The sequence below is a fragment of the Mastigoproctus giganteus genome, chromosome 10 (genome assembly GCF_048544385.1).
Source record: "Mastigoproctus giganteus isolate SK-2022 chromosome 10, ASM4854438v1, whole genome shotgun sequence".
In the NCBI taxonomy this organism is placed as follows: Eukaryota; Metazoa; Arthropoda; class Arachnida; order Uropygi; family Thelyphonidae; genus Mastigoproctus; species Mastigoproctus giganteus.
The window spans coordinates 40,895,786-40,921,351 of record NC_143584.1 but is presented as its reverse complement, the minus strand read 5'-3'; the positions used below and the strand labels follow the sequence as shown (position 1 = coordinate 40,921,351).

Genomic DNA, 25,566 nt, shown 5'->3' with positions numbered 1-25,566 from the left:
GTATGTAAAGCCTAGTAGCTTCCAAGATAAGTTCTTTGAATGCTTCCCATTTTGAATTTGCTGTTGGTAACATTATCAGTTGGTCCCAATGTATAGAATTTAAATACTGTTTCAGACTATCATAGTCGTCTTTATGAAAGCGGGTGGTTGGTTGGTGGAACAGACTTCCATCCCTTGTGGTGGAGGTTGATAGCCTAAATAAGTTTAAGGCTCAGCTGGACAGGTATTTTGAACGAAGAGAGGGGTGAAGTGGAAGTGGGTTTTTTTTTTTTTTTTTTGGCTGATGCTGCATAAGCTTGCTTTCTTGCATCAAATGCCTCTACTAATGCTAATGCTAATGAAAGCAAAAACCCTTCCCTTTACCCCTGATGGTACTTTCCTCTTTGAGTAAATCCCACTTCAGCACACCGTGATCACTGTCACCTAGTGGTTCCTTTATCTGCAGATTCTTAATGCATGAAGAATCACTACTGATAATCAGATCAAGACTATTAGTCCCTCTAGTTGCCTCCTGAACATGTTCATGTAGAAAACAATCATCCAATAAATCCACAAAAGCCTTGCTAATGTGTGAGTGACCAACCCACAAATACCAGTCAATATATGGGAAATTAAAATCCCCATTATAAGACTCTCTGATTTACTGGCCCACTCTATTTCCCTGTACAGTTTCTTTTTATACTCATCAGAGTCATTAGGCCTATAGCACACTTCTACTCTCAATTTTGATCTCCCAATGCTTAGGTCACACCAAACTGACTCGACACTGCACAGTCCAGCGATGTCGACTGGCTTCACTTCCTTGGATTTTATGTGTTTCTTAACTAATAGCATAACCCCTCCTCCCTTCATATCCTGTCTATCCTGTCTGTACACTTTGTACTCCCCAAATTCCAGTTCTGCATTCTTTATATCTGTGTGACACCACGTCTCGGATCTCCCAACAATATCTGCCTTTGATGTTTTGAGCAAATTCATCAAGTTTATTTACTAAACTCCTAGCATTCGTGTACACCCAAGTATACATCACCTGTTCTTTTTCTTAGCTACCCTAACACAACCCATGTGTTTACTTGTACCCCAATGATTCCCAGCATTCTCTGAAATATCCTGCATCTTATTTTCCAGGCTACGGCTCATTCCAATAGAAGCAGTGCAAGAATCACTTTCACCTCTTCCAGTGGCTACTGTTAATCTATTAGTCCTTGTATCCCCCCAATCTAGCAGTTTTCCGACCCACCTAACACTGCCTCGATAGCATCAGCAAACATTTTTGCACCCTTTCTATTTAAGTGTATCCCATCCCTGTAGAAGCAGTCTCTCCTGTTAACAAGTACAGACCAGGCCTAAAAAAATTCTACCCCTTGAGCCTTGCACAATGTTTCCAGGGCCGAATTGGTCGACAGGGCTCTCATCATATACTCCCTCCTATCGTGTCTGGGCAGAATTGCAGACACTTTCAAATTCAACCCTAATTCACGGCTTTTTTTCAAAAGTGACCTGTACTTGTTAAGTAATTCTGCCGGTCTCCTACTGTTAATATCATTAGTGCCAACGTGTACAACTATATCACCTTTTGTGCCCTTAAATGATGATATCCGCTCTACAACATCATCAACCTTTGCCGCTGGCAGACTTACCCTGGTCCTGTTCCACCTATCCTTTTTACAAAGCATGTTCCCCGTTTCCCTGACAGTAGAGTCACAAGCAACTACTAGTCATGTCTGGACATAACAGCTACTAGTTATGTCCGGTCTGTTGTGCGGGATGGTCTTATCCGTTATTATGGCGCGGTCCCAGTACAGCTTATGGGTTCAGTTCTCTGGTACTGCCTAGGGTTCGTACTTGTACTATGGTACACTTTCTTTGGTCAACTGTTATTTTCTCGCTAGCTTCTAATGTATTATCCTGGTCATGTCTATGAGTGTACTCAGTCTGGGTGATCACCTTGCACCCCACAGTGATGTGTAGGATCATTTCTGGGGCCAGGTGGCATCGTTGACATGTGTCATCTGACATTCCGGGCTCCTTTGTGATGTATTTTCTATAGTTTCTGGTGTTGATTGCCTGGTCTTGGATGGCCAGCATGAATCCTTCAGTCTCGGGGAAAAGCGTCCCGCTTGTGAGATATGCATTGGAAGCAATGTTATCGATGTTTTCTTGATGGAGGTCATTGTAGTGTCTACTCTGGGGTGTCTTTTTTGCCCATCTTTCTAACTTCGTTTCTTGTACCGTCTGGGTGGGAAGGGTTTCCTTGCTTAGGTTGAGTGGGGTATACCACTTATCTATCTTCCTTATAGCCTGGTGGAGTGGTGCTGTGTTGTTCTCGAAGTAATCCTTCAGGTTAACTATCGCTGTTTTCTGTCGTTCTATCAGGCCCCTTCCTCCCTCTTTCCGAGGTATTGTTATTCTCTCCACTGCTGACTTCGGGTGGTGTTGGCAACTCATGGTCATCATTGTCCATGTCTTTCACATGATATCTTCTAGCTCAGTGTTAGTCCAATCTATGACCCTGAAGGTGTATGTTAGTACTGGAGCTGCATAGGTGTTTATGGCTTTAACTGTGTTCCCTCCATTCAATTTTGCTTTCAGCAGGCGTCTGAGTCTCTGCTGATATTTTTCGATCAGGCATTTCTTGATTTCCTTGTGTTCTAACTGCTCAGCCTGCATCATCCCTAGGTATTTGTAGGTCTCTCCTTCTGTCATAGCTTCGATCTCTTTACCAGTCAACAGCTGGTAGTTTCGGCCAACTAATTTTCCCTGGTGCAGTGTGTGGGTCTTGCATTTTTCTAAACCAAATTCCATCCTGATGTCCTTGCTGAATTCTTCAGTGATCTGGAGTAGTTGCTGGAGTTGCTTCTTGGTTGCCGCGTAGAGCTTGATGTCATCCATGTACATCAGGTGGGTGAGGGTGTACAGGTTCTTTCTTCCTTCTTTGAGGTTATATCCATACTTGCGGCAGCAAGTATATCCATACTTGCTGCCATTGAGCATGGTTGATAGCGAGTTGAGTGCTATACAGAACCATAGTGGGCTCAGAACATCTCCCTGAAAGATTCCTCTTCTAATGGGGATTGGCCTGGTTGTGATGTTCTCAACCTTAATGGTGGTACTCCATTTTGCCATTGTTGCTCCTAGGAAGTTTGTCACTATCAGATTGACCTTGTAGATCTTCAGGGTCTCTATTAGCCAGCTATGAGGTAAGGAGTCGAAGGCCTTGCGGTAATCGATGTAGGCCGTGTATAGGTTGCGGTACTTCTTGAAGGCCTGCTCCATAACTGCGGCATATGGTTAATTGCTCCTTGCATCCTTTGCTCCTCCGCTTGCATCCTTTCTGCTCTTCAGCCATTATGTTCTGACTCTCTAAGTGGTCTGATATCTTCTTGGTTATGCAGCTGGTCAGGATCTTGCACATCGTTGGGTGGCAGGTGATTAGCCTGTATTTCGCCGGATTTCTTGTATCTTCGTCTTTAGGCTTCAGATATCTGAAGCCTAAAGGCTGCAAATCTTCGTCTTTAGGCTTCGTCTTTAGCCTTCGAAAAGAATCTTCGGGATTGTCTTCGGGTACCTTATCATTCGCGTGAACTGCTCTGCTAGGTGCTTGTGTGTGCAGGTTAGCTTCTTGTACCAGTAGTTGTGGATGGTATAAATTCCCGGAGTTCGCCAGTTGTGGGTGTTCCTGATCGACTGTTTTACTTCTTCTTCTTGAATCTTCCACTCTCTTATCTCTTGTATGTCCTTCATTTTCTTCCGTTCTACTTCTATCCAGGGTGCTCTGCTGTTATGTCTTACTTCACTGCTCCATATATTTCCCCAGAACTCTTCGATCGTCTTCTCGGGTGGTTCGTTTCCTACTTTCTCGTGATCACCCAGTTTCCTGCAGAAGGCTCTTTGGTCCTCGTCGAAGATTTGGTTGTTTATTTTCCTATGGGAACTCTCTTTGTATCAGTGTAGTCTTTTGCTGAGTGCGAGGAGGTTCTGTTTCAGTGTGTCCAAGTATTCTCCTATTCTCTGATTTCTGGTCTCATGTTTACTGTGGATGGTGTCTCTCTTGGGGATGCTCTTCACCTTTCCAATCAATTTCTTACTTCTATTACCCTGTTGGTACTGGGTCAACTGACCTATCTTGGTCTTAATTCTTCTATCTTCTGCTGAAGTCTTCTTTCCCAAGCTGCCAGTTCCCTTCTGTTTTCGGTTCTTCCTGCTGGTCTCTCATTTCTTTGAAATTAATCCTAGTGGTTCCTATGGCAGCACAGTATATGGTTGTGTGGATAGCCTCCAATGTTGCACCATTGATGTGAAGGTAATGTGGCATTATTTGTTGATTGAGGTGGTCTGTTACTCTCCACAGGATTTTATTTGGCCTCTGCTTAGGTATCACGTGGGTTCTTGTGGGGTCCATTCCTTCGAATTCTGTTAGGGCCTTTTTCCACTCGTCTTCTATTCTGGATAGCATGACTTCATCTCTTTCCACTTCAGCTACTCTGGGTTATATTTCTTCTTGCTGTCCCTCCTCTAGTTCCATGGTATGCTGTTCCTCCTCTGGTTCCATATTGACCATATTCTTTTTGATTTGTAGCAGATCACTGACATCCTGCTTGATTTTTTCCAAGATGGCAGGTGCTATTAGGTTCTTCGTGATGATGGTTCTTCTTTGGTCTGATAATCGTTGTTCGGTGACTTGAACATCCGGGTATCGTTCCAACCACTTGGTATGTAGTCACGATCTGTACATTGTCATATCGGTCTGGTTATTTCATAGTATGTTCGCATGATGTAGGTATTCATTTCAATGCTTCACTTCGTGCATTGGCGTTTTTTTCTTCCTTCCTGGGTGGTCACTAGCGCAATTGCACAGGAAACACTTCCAGTTGGTGGGGCTGGATGGTCTTGCCCTTCTCGTGGTAGCCTTACGAGGGACAGCGCCACTTGCTCCACTGTCTTGCTGGGGAGACTGTCTCCAACTTTTTGAGCCGGCTCCCCTACCTAAGGCCTGAACGTGAGTGACTTTATCCTGCACCACACTCGATGCAGTATAAATAATATTTTTCTGCGACATCGTCCATCTGTGGAGGTGGACTTGTTTAGCTTCGGTTTATCTCCAGTTGTTTATTTATTTATTTTAGTTCTTGTTAGTGACACCAGATGGTGCCACTATCTGCCTCAGCCGTCGCTGCAGCCTTGGGGAAGTTAAGTACAATGGGGTAACTTTCGCAATTTTTTTTTTTTTTTTTTTAATCATTTAATATTATTATTATATCGGTCTCCCAGTGTAATAGAGCCGTGTTCGCTTCCACCAATGCGGGATTCGAACCTGTGTCCATCAGGCTGGTAGTAGTCCAGTGTCTTAACCACTGGGCCATCGCGCCCCCTTATTCTTCTTATTATTATTATTAGCCACATGGTGCAAGGAAGCCTGAGGCTCATGCTGCACCAGCCAAAAAAAATTTCTGAATTACCCTGAGAGAGAGAGAGAGAGAGAGAGAGAGATAAAACAAGAGTCAGAAGTAGAAGGGAATCACCAGGAAAAAGAAGTATGATGATATCCAGCTCAGGACCCTGGATGTGCCAAGCCCATACTCACCAGATGTGAGCCCTTGGGGTAAAATTTGATAGCTCAAAGAAATTTTAAGGCTGAGCTGGACAGGCATTTGGAATGAATGGAGGGATGAAATGGGAGGTGTTTTTTTTTTTTTTTTTTTTTTGGCTGATGCTGCATAAGCTTGCTTTCTTGTATCGTATGCCTATACTAATGCTAATGATGCTAAGGAAAGGTTTGTAGTGGGGACTAGATTTCAATCACTACACAAAAATATTCATTTCGTAGATATCACTCCTTGAGTTTCCATATTCCCTTTTCAGATCAAAAATATCCCATACAAAGAACACACCATGGGATGAACTCAGCATCTCATGTGGGTGTTAATGTAATTTACATTCCCACAACAGAGATGGCTCAGACTGTTCTGAGAGTGCTTTTCAGAACTCTTTCAATGAGGAGATTCCCAAAATGCAGACATATTACCAATTTACAAGATCCTGCCAACCCTTCCAAACACCTCTGAAATTTTTCCACAGAGGTTACATTTTTGCTATAGGTTTCTCACCATTGGAATAAATTACCAAGTATCCAGATGCTGGATCTGATAGGGTTTCAGTTCTGGGCTTTTTTTTTTTATGGCATCTGGTTCATGGCCTTTCTTTTTTTGCTAATATTGGTGAACTGGGGTCCCAGAAGAAAGATTTAGATTACCAAGATTTATGAATGTTTTAATTTCTTCAGTTTTTCTTCAGTGTTTTTCCCACATTCCCACCCCACCCACCATGGACCCCAAAGGGACACCTGCTACCCATCAAGCAATAAATGCACTAGAGAATGGAACATCAGGGATACCCAAGAACCATACAAGACATCCCAGGACTACCTGTCATGTCAGAGTGCAGGCCAAAAGATATTATATGTATAGTATTAAAGCAGGGCCTCTCAATCACCAGGATCTCCCCCCCCCAAGTGATGGTAGCCTGGAACATAGGCTACAGACATTGAATCCCAGTGGTGCTAATGTGGAAGACCAGCAGAATCAAAGGTGCTGTCGCCATATACAGGTACCCACACTGAGGAGCAATACAGTTCTATGGAAATATCTGAAATATAAATACAGACAGTTCCTGCTTTACAAGGTTTTACTTTACCAGTTCCCAGGTTTACAAGTTTGTTTTTCAAGCATCAAGTATCAACAAAATTGAAAATATGAACAAAAATTTCAATAAATAAATGCTAAACATTCATAAATACGGCATTCGAACCATGCGCATAGCTATACAATACAGTATACAGTACATGTGTTTGTTTGGTTGGTTGGTAACATAAAGCAGTTAACATGGTGACGTTACAAAGAGTGGTTGTGTTGCTCTTCATTGTCACTGTCTTGTTTTATTTCAAATTTATCCTCAATATTAATACTGCACAGTATGCCAAAACGAAGTATTACTATGAAGAGTTATGATAATAAAAAGAACCAGCAAAGAGGAATAACATTAGAAACAAAATATGAACCATCAACAAGTGACAAACCATCAATGAGCGTGCATTTATTCGATGACTGATTCATTAACATTTTTATGATATAAATAATTTCTTTATTATTATAATTTGCCTGATTTTAAAGGCTATGTTTTCACTTCTTGGATAAATATATCATTGTTTAAGATACAATATTGTTCTGTTGACCTATATATTTAACATTAATATGGTCAAATTTCATTGTTGAAAATGCAACTCCTATTTTAACATTATGTCTATAGGAAATAAATTCCCACTTTGAGTTTTCGCTTTACAAGCGTACGCTAGTAACGAATTAACTCTTAAAGTTGGGAACTACCTGTACAGTCTTATGCAAATCAATATGTTTAGGATTGTAATTTTAGTTGAACAAAACAAAATCTAATGACAAATTATTTACACTGAAGTTGATTATTAATATTTTTTTAAATCACCTTTGCTAACCATGCCAGCTGCTACTACTTGTTTGCTAGTGCACAACAAGGCCAGTGATACGGCTTATCTATATATTTATAGCAATCAAAGTAAAGTTTGTTAAACAAAGACTCACTTATCAATAGAAAAATTGAATTTTTCTATTGATAACTATGTTATTTATTTCTGAAATCATGTTTATAAAACAAGGGGTCACGATGCATAGTTTTACACACGTATACACTGTGATGTGTATAAATACATATACACTACATGGCACATATACATTGCTCACTCAATGTTGATGAGGTATGAGGGGGTATCAAAAAGTTTGTAACCTGACCAAGATAAAACATCAGTAGGGAGATGTCGTTTTTAATATAAGTTGTCTACATATTCAATAACTAACACGTGAAATTTCATTCCCTTAAGTGATTGTACACCAGAGATGGAGCCCGAAATCTGAGGAAGGATGCTATGGTTGACAAAGTGGAGTATCAAGCAGTAATTAAGTTCCTGCATTTGCAGGGCAAGAAAGCTCAGGAAATTGACAAAGAAACGAAAGCTGTGTATGGGCAGAATTGTCCATCCTACGACACTGTAAAAATTGGAAATGGGAGTTCCAGTGCGGTTGTACAAGTGTCTTTGACGAGCCAAGAGAAGGAAAGCCATCAACATCCAGACAGTGAGACGGCTGCAAAGGTTGAGCAGCTGGTGCTGGGTGATAGACATGTGACAATTCATTTCATCACAAATGCAGTGGGGAATAGTTATGGGTCTGCCCACAGCATTTTATGTGATCACCTGCACATGTTTAAGGTCTCCACATGATGGGTTCCAAGATTACTGATGCCTGTTCAGAAACAATGTCGAATGTAACATTCTGGCCAACCGTTGGATTTGTGCTACTGCAGCACCCACCCTATTCTTCTGACCTAGTACCATCAGACTTCTTCGTGTTTCAAGAAATGAAAAAAACCATTGCGTGGACACTGCTTTGATTCATCTCAGGAAGTCATCAATGAAGTGGAATCGTGGTTTCAGGCAAAAAGTGCGGACTTCTATGATCAAGGCATTAAACAACTGATCCATAGATGGCAGAAATGTGTTACTATGTACATGGAGAGTACATAGAAAAGGATTAAAGTTCCCGTGAAGTTTCACCTTTCTAGAGCTATTATTTTTAGGTAAGGGAATGAACTTTTTTATACACCCTTGTATATGCAGTAAGAGCTATGAATATACATTTATAATACATGTGAAACACATTTGACTACACAAACTTTAAAGATGGCATTAAGCGATGGAAACAGGTGATGTTGAAGGAAATACAGGTCACCAAAAGGTAAGAAACATCATAAAAGAAACCAAACTTTCATTAATCAACAAAGCCTAATAAAATTTATGACCATATAAAAAAAAAAAAAGTATGTTAAACTTCACAATGTATCCTTTAATTTAAATGCATGAGAGTGAAATTTTTGGTATATTTTTGCAAAATTTCAAACATTAAATTTTGGTGAATTTATCAGTTATCACTGCTTTTACATCAGCTGTAGTATGATATTCCTGAAAGAACACATAAGGTCTTTTGATTAGCCCCACATGAAAAAAAAAAGTCTGATAGCTAGATCTAATGACACTGGCTGTCACTCAATAGGGCCATAATGTCCAATACACTTGATTGGCAATTTTTCATTTAGGAATTTCCCAACTTTAAGGGAATAATATGCAGGAGAATGATCGTACAAGAAAAAGAGGTCTTTCTCCTTCAATATTAGGATAAGAAAAATTGTCTGGCATCAATCAATAGTGATCTGACATAACATTCCCATTTAAAAACAATGGTTAAATTCTTTCAGGATCCTTTCAGAACAAATTAGAGCCCAAGCAACTTTATTGGAGAATTCAATTCCTTTTCTAATTTGAATATTAGGGTTAGCATTAGCATAGGCAAAAAGTGCAAGAAAGCAAGCTTATATAGCATCAGAAAAAAAAAAAAAAAAAAAAACCCTCCCATTTCACTCCAAATGTTTGTCTAATTCTGCCTTGAATTTATTTAAGCTTCAACTTCTACAAAGACAGATGGAAATTTGTTCCAGCAATCAACCACTCGCTGGCAAAAGGCAAATTTCCGCACATCTATTAATTCCTGTATATCTTTGACAAGACACCATGAGCTATTCTTGAAAACTGTCTGCACTGCTGAGAAAACTACATATCTGACTGCACAATTACCCCCAGGTATTTTTCATTCTCTACCACCCTGAGTGTACTACCCCACAGTTGATATATCTCTGGGTTTACTGCTACCCATATGCAGTACTTTACATTTGTCACTGTTAAACTTCAGTTGCCACCTCTCAGCCCATATGTACAACTTTTCTAGATCCTGTTGTAGTAGCATACTGTCATTAACAACCTTACCAACTTTCATATCATCTGCAAACTATAAGCTTGATATACCTTCATCAATATCATTGATAAATACAGAAAGAAACAATGGACCCAACACAGACCCCTGGGGGACACCACTAATAACATTAATCCATGAAGAGCAGTGTCTAAATTAAACTAACAGATCTGTAATCACTTGTGCCATCCTTTGATCCCCCTTTATGGATTGGACTCACATTTGCACATCTCTAGATCCATGGTGACCAGCGCTGAGTCTAAGTAAACTCTCATAATTATGGCTAAGGATTTGTTTACTTCCTTTGTGGCCTCCTTTAAAATTACAGGATAGATCCTATCCACTTCAGGTGCCATTCTTATGTTTAACTTCAACGATTTCTCCTCCACTTTGCTCTCAGTTATAAAAAAATCAAGTTACAGTTTGATAAACTTCTGACATTCCCCTCCCTGGATAATTCCTCATGTGTGAATGTAGAGGTAAAATACTCATTCAATTTGTCAGTTATCTGAGCAGGGTCCTTAACAGTCAAACCATTGATATCAAGTGAACAAATCTGATTCATCCCGTGTCTTCTAAAATTTACATAAATAAAGAACTCTTTGCTGTTTTACTTTGCATTCTTTGCCAAAGATTTCTTGTAGTAGTAGTAGTAGTAGTGGCATGTGATGCAAGAAAGCAAGTGTATGAGCTTATGCAGCATCAGTCAAAAAAAAAAAAAAAAAAATCACACCATTCCCTCCAAATGCTTGTCCAGTTCCTCCGTAAATTTATTTAACCTGTCAACTTCCACAACGACAGATGGAAGTTTGTTCCAGCAATTAACCACACGCTGGCTAAAGGCAAATTTCCGCACATCTATTCTACATCTGTCTTTTCTTAATTTGAATTTATGCCCCCTTAGGTTCGTAATCTGAACAAGTGGAAGGATCCCATCAGAATTCAGCGTGCTCAACTCATTCAAGGCCTTATATACCTCGATCAGATCACCACACAGGTGCCTAGTCTCCAGCCACTGCAATTTGCAGAACTTAACTCTCTTGGTAAGAGGATCCCTTCATTCCCCTCACCAATCTTGTTGCCCTTCTCTGTACACGCTCAAGTAAATCTACATCCTTCCTAAAATGAGGCCTCCAGACCTGTACGCAGTACTCAAGGCGTGGCCTAACCATTGCCTTATACAGAGGGACAATCACCTCCTTCTCCCTGCTAGCAAAATTCCTATATATCATTGACAAAACCCCATGACCTGCCTTGGCAGTCTGTCTGCATTGCTCAGAAAACTTCATATCTGACTGCACAATTACTCCCAGGTCTTTTTCATTTTCTACCACCTTAAGTGTAGTACCACACAGTTGGTACGTTTCTCTGGAGTTACTTCTACCCATATGCAGTACTTTGCATTTGTCAAGGCTAAACTTCAGTTGCCACTTCTTAGCCCATCTGCTCAAAATATCTAGATCCTGTTGCAGTAGCACACTGCCATTACTGTCATTAACAACCCTGCCTTAGGCTGCTTAACCACTTTTGTGACTTTATTATACACCAGCTTATATCTACCATAGGTTTCTGTGTCATCTGAGGATTTATATGCATCCCATGCATTTTTCTTCTCTGCCACGAGTCTCATTAGTTCATCCGACATCCATTTAGGCCTAAACCTTTAACAGCATTTCTTAGTTGGGACAAAAAGCCTAGTAGCTTCCAACATTCTTCCTTGAATGCTTCTCGTTTAGAATTTGCTGTTTTTAACATCGTCAGTTGGTCCCACTGTATATACTTTAAAAACTGTTTCAGACCATCGTAGTCACCTTTACGAAAGCAAAAATCCTTCCCTTTACCCCTGACAGTAGTTACATCTTTGAGTAAATCCTATATCAGCACACTGTGATCATGCCATCTAGTGGTTCCTTTATCTGCACTACTGATTATCAGTAGTGATTCTTCATGCATTAAGAATCAATCCTGATAATCAGATCAAGAGTATTACTCCCTCTGGTTGCCTCTTGAACATTCTGCTGTAGAAAACACTCATCCAATAAATCCAAAAATATCTTTCTAGTGTGGAAGTGACCAACCAGAAGTCCCAGTCAATATCTGGGAAGTTAATATCCCCCATTATAAGACAATCTGATTTACTCGCCCACTCTCAACTCTATTTCTCAGTACACTTGTTTGTTGTACTCATCAGAGTCATTTGCCTATAGCACACTCCTACTCTCAATTTTGCATTCTCAGTGGTTATGTCACACCAAACTGACTCAACATTGCACTGTCCACCCATGTCAACTGAATGTATTTCCCTAGATTTTATGTGTCTTAACTAACAGCATAACTCCCCTCCTCCCATTCCTGTGCACACTGTACTCCCCAAATTCCAATTCAGCATTCCTTAATATCTGTGTTATTGTTATTATTTGGTTTTTAGGAGCATTAGCAACTAAGGCCGTATTGCTCTGGGGATATGCAGTGGTCATTCCCTGACCTTTCCGCATCCTCCGTATTTGGTGGCTCACGGGCTCGAACCCCGGTCTAATCAAGAAGCATGTGCTACGCACTGCTGCTCCTGCCCACCTGGCTACGGCCTTAATATCTGTGTAACACCAAGTCTCTGATATCCCAACAATATCTGCCTTTGATGTTTAGATCAACTCCTCATATTCATCAAATTTATTTACCAAACTCCTAGCATTGTCCAATAACCACAGCTATGTCAATTAACACAACTCGAAATATCCTCATCTGACCAGAAGATTTAACTGAACAAATTTTCATTATTTTGGCAAAAAAAAAAAAAAAAAAAAAGTACTTTTTTGAAAACTAAAATGGAATTATTCTTATTAAGTAAATAACTCAATTTTGGATATTACACTTTGTATCCTTAATATTTTAAAATTCGTTTTGCTGAAGTTTGAGGTATTGTTAGCTTACTTGAAAGCTTCCTTGTGGATTTTTTTTGAGGGAAGTTCAATCCAGAGCTTGCTTAACAGGTATAACATTATCTTCAGTTTGAGCTGAATGTGGTGTTCTACTTCTAGGGACTAGGGAATGTTGTGTTCTGCTTCTTCAACATATACTCCCTGTCTGTTCAAAATGTTTATTTATTTTATATATAGCATGTTTTAGGGCACATATGGGCAATCCCAGCCCGTATCCAGCCCTAATCTATTTCAGCGAAGTTTGTCTGATTCATGGTGGGAGAAAACATGGTGTGTTCTACTAACTCACATTATGCTGACGTCATATGACTTGCGCAAAACACACCATGTGTTCTCCAACCAAGGTCTCTTTCTCACTTTTTTCGAGCGGCATGTGTGTGTGTGTGTGTGTGTTTTGATTTGGTAGTTGTTGGCGCATCGGCTTCTGTGGCCATATTGCACCTCCCAAGGTTTTTGCAGTACTTTGATCCAAGCCCGAGGCAGGAATCGAACCCGCGACCTTTGGGTTGCCGGGCAGGTACTTTACCCACTCGGCTAGCCCGGTGTGTGTGTGTGTGTGTGTGTGTAAAACGTGTCAGTTCGGTGCCTGCGTTGATGTTGTGTTCTGTTCAGTTCCTGCGGTGTAGAAGACAGTTTGTTTGACAGTTCTGAATATCGCTTATAAATTTGGGACAATGACAGGGGTTATGTCAAAAAAAAAAGAAAAATAGATGCAGAGAATCGTCAATTTGAAGACAACTGGACGGAGGATTATTATTTTATTCTGAATAAAGGATTTCCTGTATGTTTGCTATGTAAGAATCCGTATCTGTCAACAAAGAATACAACTTGAAGAGACACTTTACTTCGAGACATGCAGATCACCAAAAAATTGATGGACAACTACGAAAAGATGAATTACAGAAGTTGAAGAAGAACTTGGATACCCAGCAGCAAATGTTCAACAAGCAAAGAACACAGCACCATAGCATTGTCAAGCCAGCATTGTGGTAAGCGAAAAAAATCGCTAAACATTCTAAGTAATTTGGTGAAGGAGAATTTATCAAAGAATGTCTGCTGTATGTTGCAAGTATAACATGTCCTGAAAAGAAAAAAGACTTCGAGAATATTCGCTTGCAAAGACGTACTGTTGTCCGACGGACAGAAATTATGGCTGATGATATCAAAAAAAGTTTAAAAGAGAAGATTGCTAGATTGAAAGCATTTTCAATTACTCTGGATGACAGCACCGATGCAGCACAACTAGCAATATTTCTTCGAGGAGTTGATGCGGATTTCAACATCACAGAAGAATTATTGGTGCTTCGGCCGTTAAAAGGAACAACTACCGGTGAAGATATATTTGAAACAGTCAACACAGTCTTAGAGAGATTTGGGCTTAAATGGAGTTCACTATCTGGCATATACACTGATGGAGCCCCTGCAATGATTAGTACACAGAAGGGATTTATTGGAATAGTTCATGAAAGAGCAATAGAACTACAGATCCATCAGGAAAATTTAACAAATTTTCACTGCATTATCCACAAACAAAATCCGTGTGCAAAAGCGATTAAATTCACAAATGTTATGGAAGTTATAGTAGCCAGTATTAACTTTATTAAGTCATGTGCACTTAATCACCGCCAATTTAAGCCGTATTTGGCAGACCTATTTTTGGATTATGAAGATGTGCCTTATTATTGTGAACTGAGGTGGTTGAGTAGAGGTAAAATGTTAAAGCGATTTTATGATCTGAGACAAGAAATTGCAGATTTTATGGACATAAAAGGAAACACAATTAACCAAGTAAAAGATGATGAGTGGGTGTATGATTTAGCATTTCTTGTAGATGTCACTGGATACCTAAAAGAACTGAATCTCAAATTGCAAAAACAAGGACAATTGGTTCATGAACTGCATGGACATGTCAAACCTTTTTGTAATAAACTAAGATTGTTGGAAAGTCAGATAAGAGCTAAAAATTGTTATAATTTTCCTACTCTAGCACACAACTCATAAAAATATCCCTTATAATTGTTATGGAGAAGAATTAAAGGCACTAATAGAGCAATTTGAAACAAGGTTTTCCAACTTCCAAAACAAAGACTCCACATTCGCTATATTTGCTCATCTGGTGGATGCTGATGTAAATAATGTGCCAGAAAACTTACAGATGGAACTTATTGAGCTTCAGGCAGATTTAGTGCTAAAATCACAATTTAACAACATTGCTTTGATGGATTTTTATAAATTTTATTTGGTGGAAGAAAAATATACAAATTTACATGTCTTTTCGGCAGCACATATATGTGTGAACAGTTTTTTTCGAGGATGAAATACAATAAATCAAAAATTCAGACAAGAATAATGGACAAAATCCTCGAAAATTCTATGCGATTATCCTTAAGTAATATTAACATCAATATTGATAGTCTCATAGTTCAAGTACAAGGCCAATCTTTACATTAAATTGTTATGTCGTTCATTATATTATAAAATTTATGTAGAGCTTTATACCAAAGCATTATATTATAAATAAATGAAATATGAAGTAGCAACTTGTTTTAATTCATTTAATATTAATTTATTTTATTTAATAATTTGGTCCGGCCCTTGACTTGGAGACAGAATGATAATTTGGCCTCCGAACTAGGAAAGTTTGCCCATGCCTGTTTTAGGGGAAAAAGAGAGCCAGAATGTTCAGGCCATTCTCTTTGGATGACGACTTCACTTAAATTTAGTAATAAAGTTTATTACAATAATTCTTCTTCATTTTATTCATGATACATATGAAACTTTATTTTTTCTGCAACAAACGAGCTTTCAAAATATATTTTTTAGCTTTTATGACTTTTGGCTCACCCTGTATATTGCTTATTTTCTTCCTGCCTCATTTGTGTGCTTAACAAATGCAGTCGCTTATTTATTTTATTTAATTATTTTAATTTTTAATGAGAACTCATATTTTAAACAGAAACAAATGTTTTTCATACTTACTTTACCATCTAAAATTGCACGATCTCGTTTTCTGATAACCTTTTCCAAACAACGACTTAGTTTTTCTCTTTCCTATTAAAAGTTTTCAATTATTAAAGATATCAATAATATAAAAATAGAATTATTTTATTATATTATTATTTTATTTTCTCCCTGGATACACTGTAACAGGGAGAAAAACATCAGGCAACTCAAGGTCACTTGCTGGGCATTCTCTCCCACAGCACTAGAACAGTGGGTTTATTCCTTTGTTTGTGGACTTATGGGTGCATCAATGGTTGCAGCTAGTGTGCCATGGTAATGGCATAAGAGTGGTCAGATATGTGGTAAGAGCTGTAATCTGAATATTGTTTATAGATAATTAACCAATTATTTTTAAGAAGGGAAATACATTGCCAGCTTGAACTTTATTGTCTAGGAGCAACAAAATGGTGAGAAATTTTTTAAATTCTGGAGTGGGGAAATCTCTTGGTGGGTGGGTGGGTGTGGGTGTTGTTTATAAGTTTGGCAATCCACAAGAAAGGTGATGAACAGTCACTTCATATTATGTGTGTGACATACAAGTGCGGGTATGCATGTGGCCTATTCGTAGCCAAAATACTCTTAACTTATTGCCAGTTCACTGTAAGGCATGAGAGCTAGAGTTGAAGATCTGGTTTTATATGCTGTAGTTTGTGGTTTACTTGTATAATTTTGCCACTTAATTGCCACTGGTGCTTACAGCTGGTTTAAATCTCCGGATGGTACTTTCTGTTATGATTTGGTGGTGGTGGTGTTAAGGCTAACTCGGCAGAGTTGTCAGACACTTCATTGTCTGGGATTCCAAAATGACACTGTACCAAGCAGAAACATATCTCTTTATTTTTTTTTCAGGGAGTACAGATATAAAGTCTAAGGTTTGCTAGAGGCCAGGGCAAGAAGCCTCTAAAGAATTTTTAGTCAATGTTAACTTAGCAAATCTGTATACATTATGTTCTTTTGGATATCTGTTGATTTTATATGTTCTGCAGATAATTTTATTGCTGATAATTTGGCAGTACATAATATATGATGCATTCATTTCATAATTGTTTTAAGTTGTATCCTTAAAAGTTTACAACAAAAGGCTAGTTTTGATAAAGAGTTTCTTGGTATGGAGTAAATTACATCTGCCAGTTTAGATTTTGAGGTAAAGATTGCATTTTGGAGACATACTGCAACATTAACTGTCTCCTAATTGAGAATAGAGGTCATGTCCTTCAGTACACAAACAAAGAGATATGTATAAAGCTGTGGACCAGATCAAGATGGCAAAGAGTATTAGATCTTGCTGAGCTCTATACTAGTGTTCTGTATTTGAGCTTGGATACAATTATAAATTTGTGCAATCAGAGTAGTCAGGCAGCCAGTGCTCACTTTGTAGGTGAGAGATCTCAGTACGTAATTAATTCTAAACCTTTTCAGGCAGGCAGTTCTTAAGTGTTTTATGTGTCCAATGAAGGTCAGTTTATAATCAAATACTAGTCCCTCAAAAAAGGAATGTTTTCATGTACTGGGAATAGTTGACTGCCCAGTTCTGGAGGGGAGGGGGGGGGGAAAGAGAGGTTTCATTGATGACAGAAGGAATGCATACAGTTTTCTGAGGGGATAGTTGGTATCCAGTTACTTTTATCTATGAGCTAACTTTGTTAATAGCACATTGCCATCTTTCTACTGTCTCCATGTATTGCAAGTGATAGGAAATACTAAGATCATCAATGAAAAATGCTGCATTGACTGTGTTCTGGAGTTATTCTGAGGGTTTACAGTGATTATAAAAAGAGTGGGACTCAATACTGACCATTCCTCCTGCGGAAAAATATTTGATAGTGAGGTTATGAAGTATACTCGGAAAGTGCTGCTCTGATAGAAGTTCTGTTGATGGTGGTCAAATGTTCACACGATCTGTGGCAAGACCTGCTATGAATTCTACACCACCAGGTAGTTCATAGGTATTGTAGATATCGAAACAAACTGTTAAGTTCCAATCTTACATAGGCATTTCTTATTGTGTCTTCCAATTGTACCAAAATAGCTAGAGTGGTTCTCTTTCATCTGATCCCATTCTGGATAGCGTGTAGGAGGCTGAGTCATATAAGTATGTCATTTACTATTTTCTCCAAAATCAAAGCAAAGGGGAGCAGCTTAAGACAATGAATCTGTAATGAGCTGGATTGGTAGAGTATTTTTTTTAGTTTCAGGAGACTAAGAACAATAGCATAGTGCTACTGTTCTTGCTCGGTTCAGACATTGATAGTGCTCTTTTTAACTCATGTATCATGGACAGCTGTTTATACTGTTCATTCCCACTTTAGAGAAATTTTGTTTGTTCTTCTATTTCTGTTTTATGCTTTTAAAAATTTTATGGGTAAAATTATATTGCTGAGACCTTTCTTACCAAGGACATCTGCAATTTGTGTAAGTTCTGCAATTCTCTTACCCTGCCAATTTATAAATGGCAGAGGGCTGTCATTATATCTGTCACTTATTTTCCCACACAGATTTCCAGATTTTTCGAGACATTGTGGTATTATTTACTGTTGAGGCAAAACATACTCAGGAAGCCCTTTTACTAGTTCTTCTTATATGCTTGCCCTTGTTTAAGTTCATTTGTACTGAAGGCTGCAGTTGGGTTGTGGCAGAAGATGTTCCAGGTTATATTTTGTTTCTTTTTTGGCTATTCAGCAATGGATTACAACAGAAAAATGATATAGTGTTTTAGGTATGCAATATAGTGTTTTAGAAATGCAATGGTGCATAATGTAAATCAATATACTAGTACATAATAATTCAGGCTAGATAAGTAAGAAGTAAGGTTGTAAGAAGTTTAAATCTAGGGTTAGTGTGTAGTTAACTGTAATATCTTATCTTAACTGTAATGTTCTTTCTCTCACACATTTACACTCTCATTCATTCTTCTGGCTTTCGTTTTGTTAATTCAAGTCTTTTTTTTTTCTTTCTGCACTGCATTCTCTGGGCATCTCAACTTACTGTTATTCTTCAGTTGAGGTGCAAGCCCAGCAGTCACTTTTTCGCAGGCCAGGGGAGAATGCAGTGGGTGTGTTTATCTTGTTAGTGTTAGGATAAGTTTTTTTGTTAGTATATATAAACTAATGTATATATGTTTATATATACTAACTGTTTTATATATGTATTCATTCGGTCTATTACATTTACTCCTTCACTCATTTCCATTTACCATAACACTCGTTTGCTCTTTCTTGCTCTTATACTGGATTACTCTCTTTCGCCAAAACTAATGTTCATTCCTTTTTACCATAATGCCTTTTCCACTCTATCATTCAGTGCCCAGCCCTTTCACTCAGCCTTTCATTTTCTTTTATATTATTAAATATAAAAAATATTAATATTTTTTGGTTAGCTGCTGCCCTGGCTGTCTGCACTTCTCCCTCCCCTACATGGTTACATGGTGTGTGGCCCCCGGGCCCCTACACCTGGCAGGGTAGTCCTGGGGGGTGCCTGGTCAATCCAGTTTAGTCTTATCAGGTTACTGTCAGGGTGCTGAATACAGCTATCCTGACAGTGTTTTAAAGTCATCATTTGGATATGGAGGGAGGGCATTTTTGGCTATTGATTACTGCTTAACTGCTGGGGGGGCTGAACTGGTCATCTTTGGATAGATTTTCGCATTTCGAATACTTTCTGGTGAAGGTTGTGAATGCTTTATAATTTTCTTCTTCCATTGTAAATAGATTCTTCTCCCCTGGGAAGGGGGCCAATCTGTGCAATTAACTGGGTTCTGGGAATGTCATAAATTATACATTCATATAGAATGTGTGCCCAGTCTTTGTTCTCACCACAGATACAGTTGGGATCATGAGTCAGCCTTAAGGAGGTTAATTTTGCTTTTAGTGAGCAGTGACCTGTCAATATAAAGGTAGTAAAGAGTCAGGGGCATACCACTTTCATGGCTTTGGGCTAACTATTGCCACCTGTGAGAGAAACCTTTTGGTAACCAGACTTCTGGTTTCCTGTTCCCAATTTGTTTGCCCTAGCTCATGGAGCTTTGCGGCTATTATTTTTCTTTCAGCCTTGATAGTGTTGGCTGTATCAAAGCTATCCCCAGAAATTCTGTGGGTATGCCCTTTTTAATGGCAATATTAGCCTTTTTTTGGCTACTTCCAAGTAAAGTGAGAGAGCACTGCCAGCACCTGAACTGCTGGCAGTGCAGGAAGTGAAGTTTGCTCACAGTGCAACATGCTCTGGTGATAATGAGAAGTATTGTCCTCTGGATTGTCCCTAATTTGTTCTTGTTTCTGAATATGGCCATGCAGGTAAAACACATGCTAGCTCCATAGGTGATGACAGGCAAGAACAATGTTCAGTATATGATTGCCAGGGTCTTTCTTTTGAGCCCCAGTGAGCCCGACTGATCATGGTGATCATGGCTGCATAGTTTCTCACTTTTTTTGCCAGGTATGTGCAGGGGATAAAAAGTTAATTTTGAGTCAAAAAAACAATCCCTAGATATTTTAGTTCTGATACCATTTTTATGTTTTTTCCATTAATTTTAATTTCAGGAGTGTGCTTAGGTTTCCTTTCAAAAGTATGGATTTAGTTTTTTCAGGTGATATCCTGAGCATGTGCATTTGTGCTCACTCCTGATCTTTGCTCTACAACCACTCTTGTGTTTCCTTTTACAAGGAGAATCAAATTGTCTGCAAAGGCTAGGCTTTCCACTGGCCTCAGATCCAAGACCAGCAATTGATGTTTGGACAGTAAGAGGACTTGCTGGTTGCAGCACACACACATTCGGAGTGATTTGGAAGAAAAGTCAGGAATTACAGAAGCCAATTCAGAATAGTGCTCACAAAATTATCTATAGGCATGCAACAGAAACAGAATGTCTATGAGAAAGAGTGGAGAAACTTTTTTAGAGATGGTTATTAATTAAAAGATGGTTAATAATTAACCTAACTGAACTCTTTTGAAGAGTCTAGAAGCCTGAGAGAGGTATTGGAGGCATCACCCCAGAGGTGGGAACAATATTCCACAGTAGGGATGATTTGAGATTTGTATAGAGTGAGTAGCTATCTAGAAGAAAAGTAGCACAGAGAGTGAGAGAGAAAATCCAGTTTTTCAGATGCAGAGGAAGCAATATTTGTGCTTATGTCAAGGGAGATTACAAGTGAAGGTAATCCCAAATAGAGATATGTAATCTTATCTAGAAATATGAGTGTCTTCCAATATAAGCATAGGAGCGCAATAATTCTTTTTGCAAGATAAAAGACAGGGCTGATAGAAATCAACTAAGTTATATTTGCACCAACTGGAGATCAGCTTTTAAAGAATTGTTAATGGATATTGGAGAAGTTGAAGCACTGTTTGTGCATGGCAAGGTTTTTCAAACTGGAAGGTGGAATACAATGTGCTATCAACAGCAAAACTACAGATTTCCCATCAATGGAAGAATGTCATTAATACACAAGAGGAAAAGAGTTGAGAGAAACAACTGAACCTTAGGAAACACAAGCATTAGGGAAGAGCCATCTATCATCACCTGCAGTGAGCAGTCAGTGAGAAAACTGGATAACCAATTACAAAAAACAGTTCGTAAAACAAAAGATGGAAGCTAATTTCGAAGACCTTTATGCCAAACATAATCAAAAGTCTTTGAAATGCCAAGAGCAACTGCTTCAGTTTCACCAAACGTTTCTATTGAATTTGTCATTAGATGGGTAATGTGAATCAGTATATCACCAGTGGATCAACGCTGGCAGAATCCATACTGGTGATCACCGATCAGATAGAAGTTTTCTAGGTAGCTTTAGGAGTTGGCAGTTGATGGATTTCTAAATTACTTTAGAAAGAGCAGAAGTAAGTGCAGTGAGATGATAATTGTATGGGAAGGATTTTTTAACCTTTTTAGGAACTTGCTGGATAAGAGCAAATTTCCAAGCAGAAGGGAAAACACCAGTGGAATAAGAAAGCGTAAAAAGGTGAAAAAGAAGGGGAATAAGCTCAGGAGCACCGGTTTTGAGAACAAGTAGGGAAATACCATCAGGACCTGGTGCTTTCTTGGCATCAAGAGTTTAAAATTCTTCTGACATCCTTTTGATGGAAGACCACAGGAGGCAATGAATAGAATATACTGGGAATGGTAGCAGATGATTTACCAAGACCACCAATACACGAATTAGAAGAAATGTAGAATGCTAGCAGGTCAGCTTTATCTTTAACTGAGTTGGCAGTAGAACCATCCTGTTTTGGAAGAGGTGGAAGTAGAGATGGACAAAAGTTGTGGCAATAGCTTTGGCAAGAGACCACAATGCTCGACTACAATTTGGACAAGAAGCAAGTTTCTAGTCTTAGCCTGTTCAAAATATAGTATAGATTGATTAATAACTGCTTTGCAATTGTTTCAGCTTTGCCACAGGCAGAAAATGAACCTGCATTTGTTTGCAAGCCAATTGCGATATGCAAAATTCTTATTTTGAACAGCCTTAGCACATTCATTAGAAAACCACAGTTTAAATAAAGGACCATATTGTAAGGTGGAGTATGGAGTAATGGATTTCATCCCTACACGAATAATTTTACTGACATGATCTGAACAAACATTGACATCAGAAGATTTATAACAGTAATCCAACTAAGAAAAAGAAGACAATTCTAACAGTTCACTCCTTTTTTTGTTGCAAGGCAAACAACACAAAGTTGAGAATGGCAGTGAGATAAAAATACCAGTGGAGAAGAGACTATCACCAAGTTGTGATCTGAGGTATCTAGATGACCACTCACCTCAAGTCTTCTTGGAGGAGTTGTTTGTGAGGAAAAGAATTATAAATTACAAAAACCTCAGCATTTCAACCAGCTGGCTTCATGCAACTAGAAAACAAAAGCCAGCTAGAGTTGTGAACATTAAAATCACTAAGGAAAATTACCTCACTGTTAGGAAAGTTATACTGGAGAAAGTCAAGTTTGAAAGAGAGGAAATTAAAGAGTTCCAAGTGATTAGTGAAGTTGGGAGAACAATAGAGGCAACAGATATATTTGACAAAATGGGGAAAAGAGGGGATTCAAAATTAAAAAATCTCTGACAGAAAATATCAGGGAGGACATATACACAAGTACCACCTTTGAAGCAAATAATTAAGACAACTGTAATGATCAGTGATTAAATCAACCAATAATTGGGATTCTGTCAGAAAGAGATGTGAGGCTTGGCAGACTGTAAGTAGAAATGGATATCTAGTTCTGAAGAGAACTGAAAAACAGTCATTGTATAATCACTAGAGGAATTCAATATTAGCATAGGGAATATATGGACTTATATTCCCTAAGTGAATATACGTAATGTAACATTGGTGCCTGATGTTGTTGATATGTTGTGAGCCCTTGTTGAGCAGAGTAAAATAATTGTCATCTATAAAAATCATTTGAATTGTTTTCTCCTGTGATCTATATCATTTCTCCACAGCATGTAACTACAATATAGGATGCAATATGCTGAGGCAATTTTGATATCAAGCTATTCAGATCATTATATAGCACATCATAATTTGGTGGTAGGTATGTACACAGAACACTGCCTACCATGAGTCAAATGGATACTGCTTCAAGAGGAGTGTAAAGTACTGGTCAGTGTTTTGTAGAGATCTGCAGGTTGGCGAGAAAAGGCATCCGACCACATTTAGAACCTTGCTGGAAGCTGCCTTTTCAGAAAATTGGTATCTATTTACTATAATGTCCAAGAATGGAAAAAAAAAAAAAAAAAAAAAAACAATACCTAAAATCATTAGATACCTTCAGGGTATCTGATGGATTTAGACACTGGCTCAGAAATCATGCCAGTTCAATAGAATAAATGTATCTATTATTTACATCTTATAATGTCTTCAGAATGCTTTCAAAAGAATGAAGCTTAGTACATGTCTGCCTTGGATCTCTCTTTTTTTTCTTTTTTTTTTTTTGGAGAAACCTGTTTGACCATCTTCAAATCCACAAAAATATTAATTACACTTTTTGAATCAGCCAGTGACCTTAAAGTGCCTGTTCTTTTTTCTTCCTACTTTAATAAACATGTTAATGCCCACATTCAATTTTTTTAATTATAAAAGTTTGACCATAATAATTTTATATATTATTAATAACTTATTAACAAACAATTTTATTTAATTTACTCACTTTACAGAAATATATATTGAAAAATCATAAAATGACAAATATTGGTCCCAAATTAACTTGGAAAAAAATATCTATTTTGTTCTGAGTTAATTTAGAACTAATATTTAACTACTTGCACTCCAAGCTCTAAATTGATGCAAAAGTACAATTGAAACTTTTTTTTTTTGCATATTAAAAAAAAAAAAAGTAAGCACACCAGAACAACAACACTTGTGATAATATAAAAACAATGACTTTATTCCATTAGGCTACTTTACTTTAGATTGGTGCTAATTCAGCCAGGTTTCATTTAAATATAATTGGGTTTTTTGACATTTCTTTAAAAGGGTATACCTGTTTTATATATCTCTGATAATGAAAAATTATATCTGATCTTTCTATAATAATGGCAGTTTCGAGGATTCAAGGTACTGTTATTTCAATTTTTCTGTTATCTAGAAAGTTTTATTTTTAATGTATTTAGTGCAGAAATAATGAGGCCAAATAAGAATAGAGAGATTAAGAATACAATTTTTTAACTGCACATAAACAAGTTGATGGTACAATGTCATATTCTGCCATTAATACACTTCTGCTTATGCCCTGTTCTATTTTCTTTATTATATCAAGTTTAGTCTATGTGCTAGCACAGTGGTATTGTTGCCAACCTCCCCACACCAGGGGAAAAGGGCCGGATTTGAATCCCATCGATCATGCAAAGAACTTTTATAAGCGTTTTTCACTCTGTAGCCAGGTTAGTGGGTCTCAGGTGAGATAGCAAGGTTTTCCCCCCAGAAACTGAGGTTTTTTTTGTCCAGCAAAACAGGAAAATTGAGCAGAGAACACACACAATTTACAGACACAATACACATGGGTACATGTATTAACATTCCGGGCAACCCTAATGTAATAGTTTGGATTATATCAAGTTTGTCACTAAGCTTTAATGTTGTTCTTCTTTGTATGAAGTTTATTAACTTTAGCAGCCATAGTGAGGGGTTTTTCATTTAATATAAATGTAAAACAGCGGTATAATCCGTGATATCAGTACGGAATTCACTTTGAAAATGGCGAACGTAAACAAATACAGTAATCATGTGACAGCGTTTTATTTTTATGGAACTGCAAGACATCTCCACTGTATATATACATCCAATTTCAATGTGCCTTTATTTCAAATGTGCTGCTTTTTGGGGTGCTATTATTTTGACAGTCTACTGTAACTTTCTATTATTATTTTTAGAAAATATTCTGCAATTTATCTATAGGATGGCTATTTTAGAGTATTTTACATTTAAAATAAAGTAATACACAGAATAGCAGTGTCCCATCATTTAAATACATGACAAACTAGCCCTATCATATAATGCATTTTCAAGATTTTATGAAACCAACACAATACCTGTATATCTTATTCTTGTTTGCCTTACTTAATTTCTCTATTTACGTGGATTGGTGTTAAAGACAAATTAATGTTCAATGTTTAAGGTAAATATTTTTGAGCATACATTCAAAAGATTTTGTTGAATGTAATTTTTTTTTTATACTGAAGTTTCTGATCCCTGGAAATGTCTTTTGCCTTGGATTTCTTGGGATGCAAATATTTTTTAAAA

General features: G+C 37.9%; 1 protein-coding gene across 3 annotated transcripts in view; it reads right to left on the bottom strand.

The window, feature by feature from the left end:
* Positions 1-25,566, bottom strand: part of LOC150078996 (kinesin-like protein KIF21A) — a 755,520-nt gene that overhangs the window by 317,899 nt on the left and 412,055 nt on the right. For all 3 annotated transcript variants that reach the window (XM_090383539.1, XM_090383541.1, XM_090383540.1), the window contains one exon: positions 15,809-15,880. In XM_090383539.1, coding sequence (XP_090239665.1) covers positions 15,809-15,880 — 72 coding nt within the window. The remainder of the gene's footprint in view (positions 1-15,808; positions 15,881-25,566) is intronic.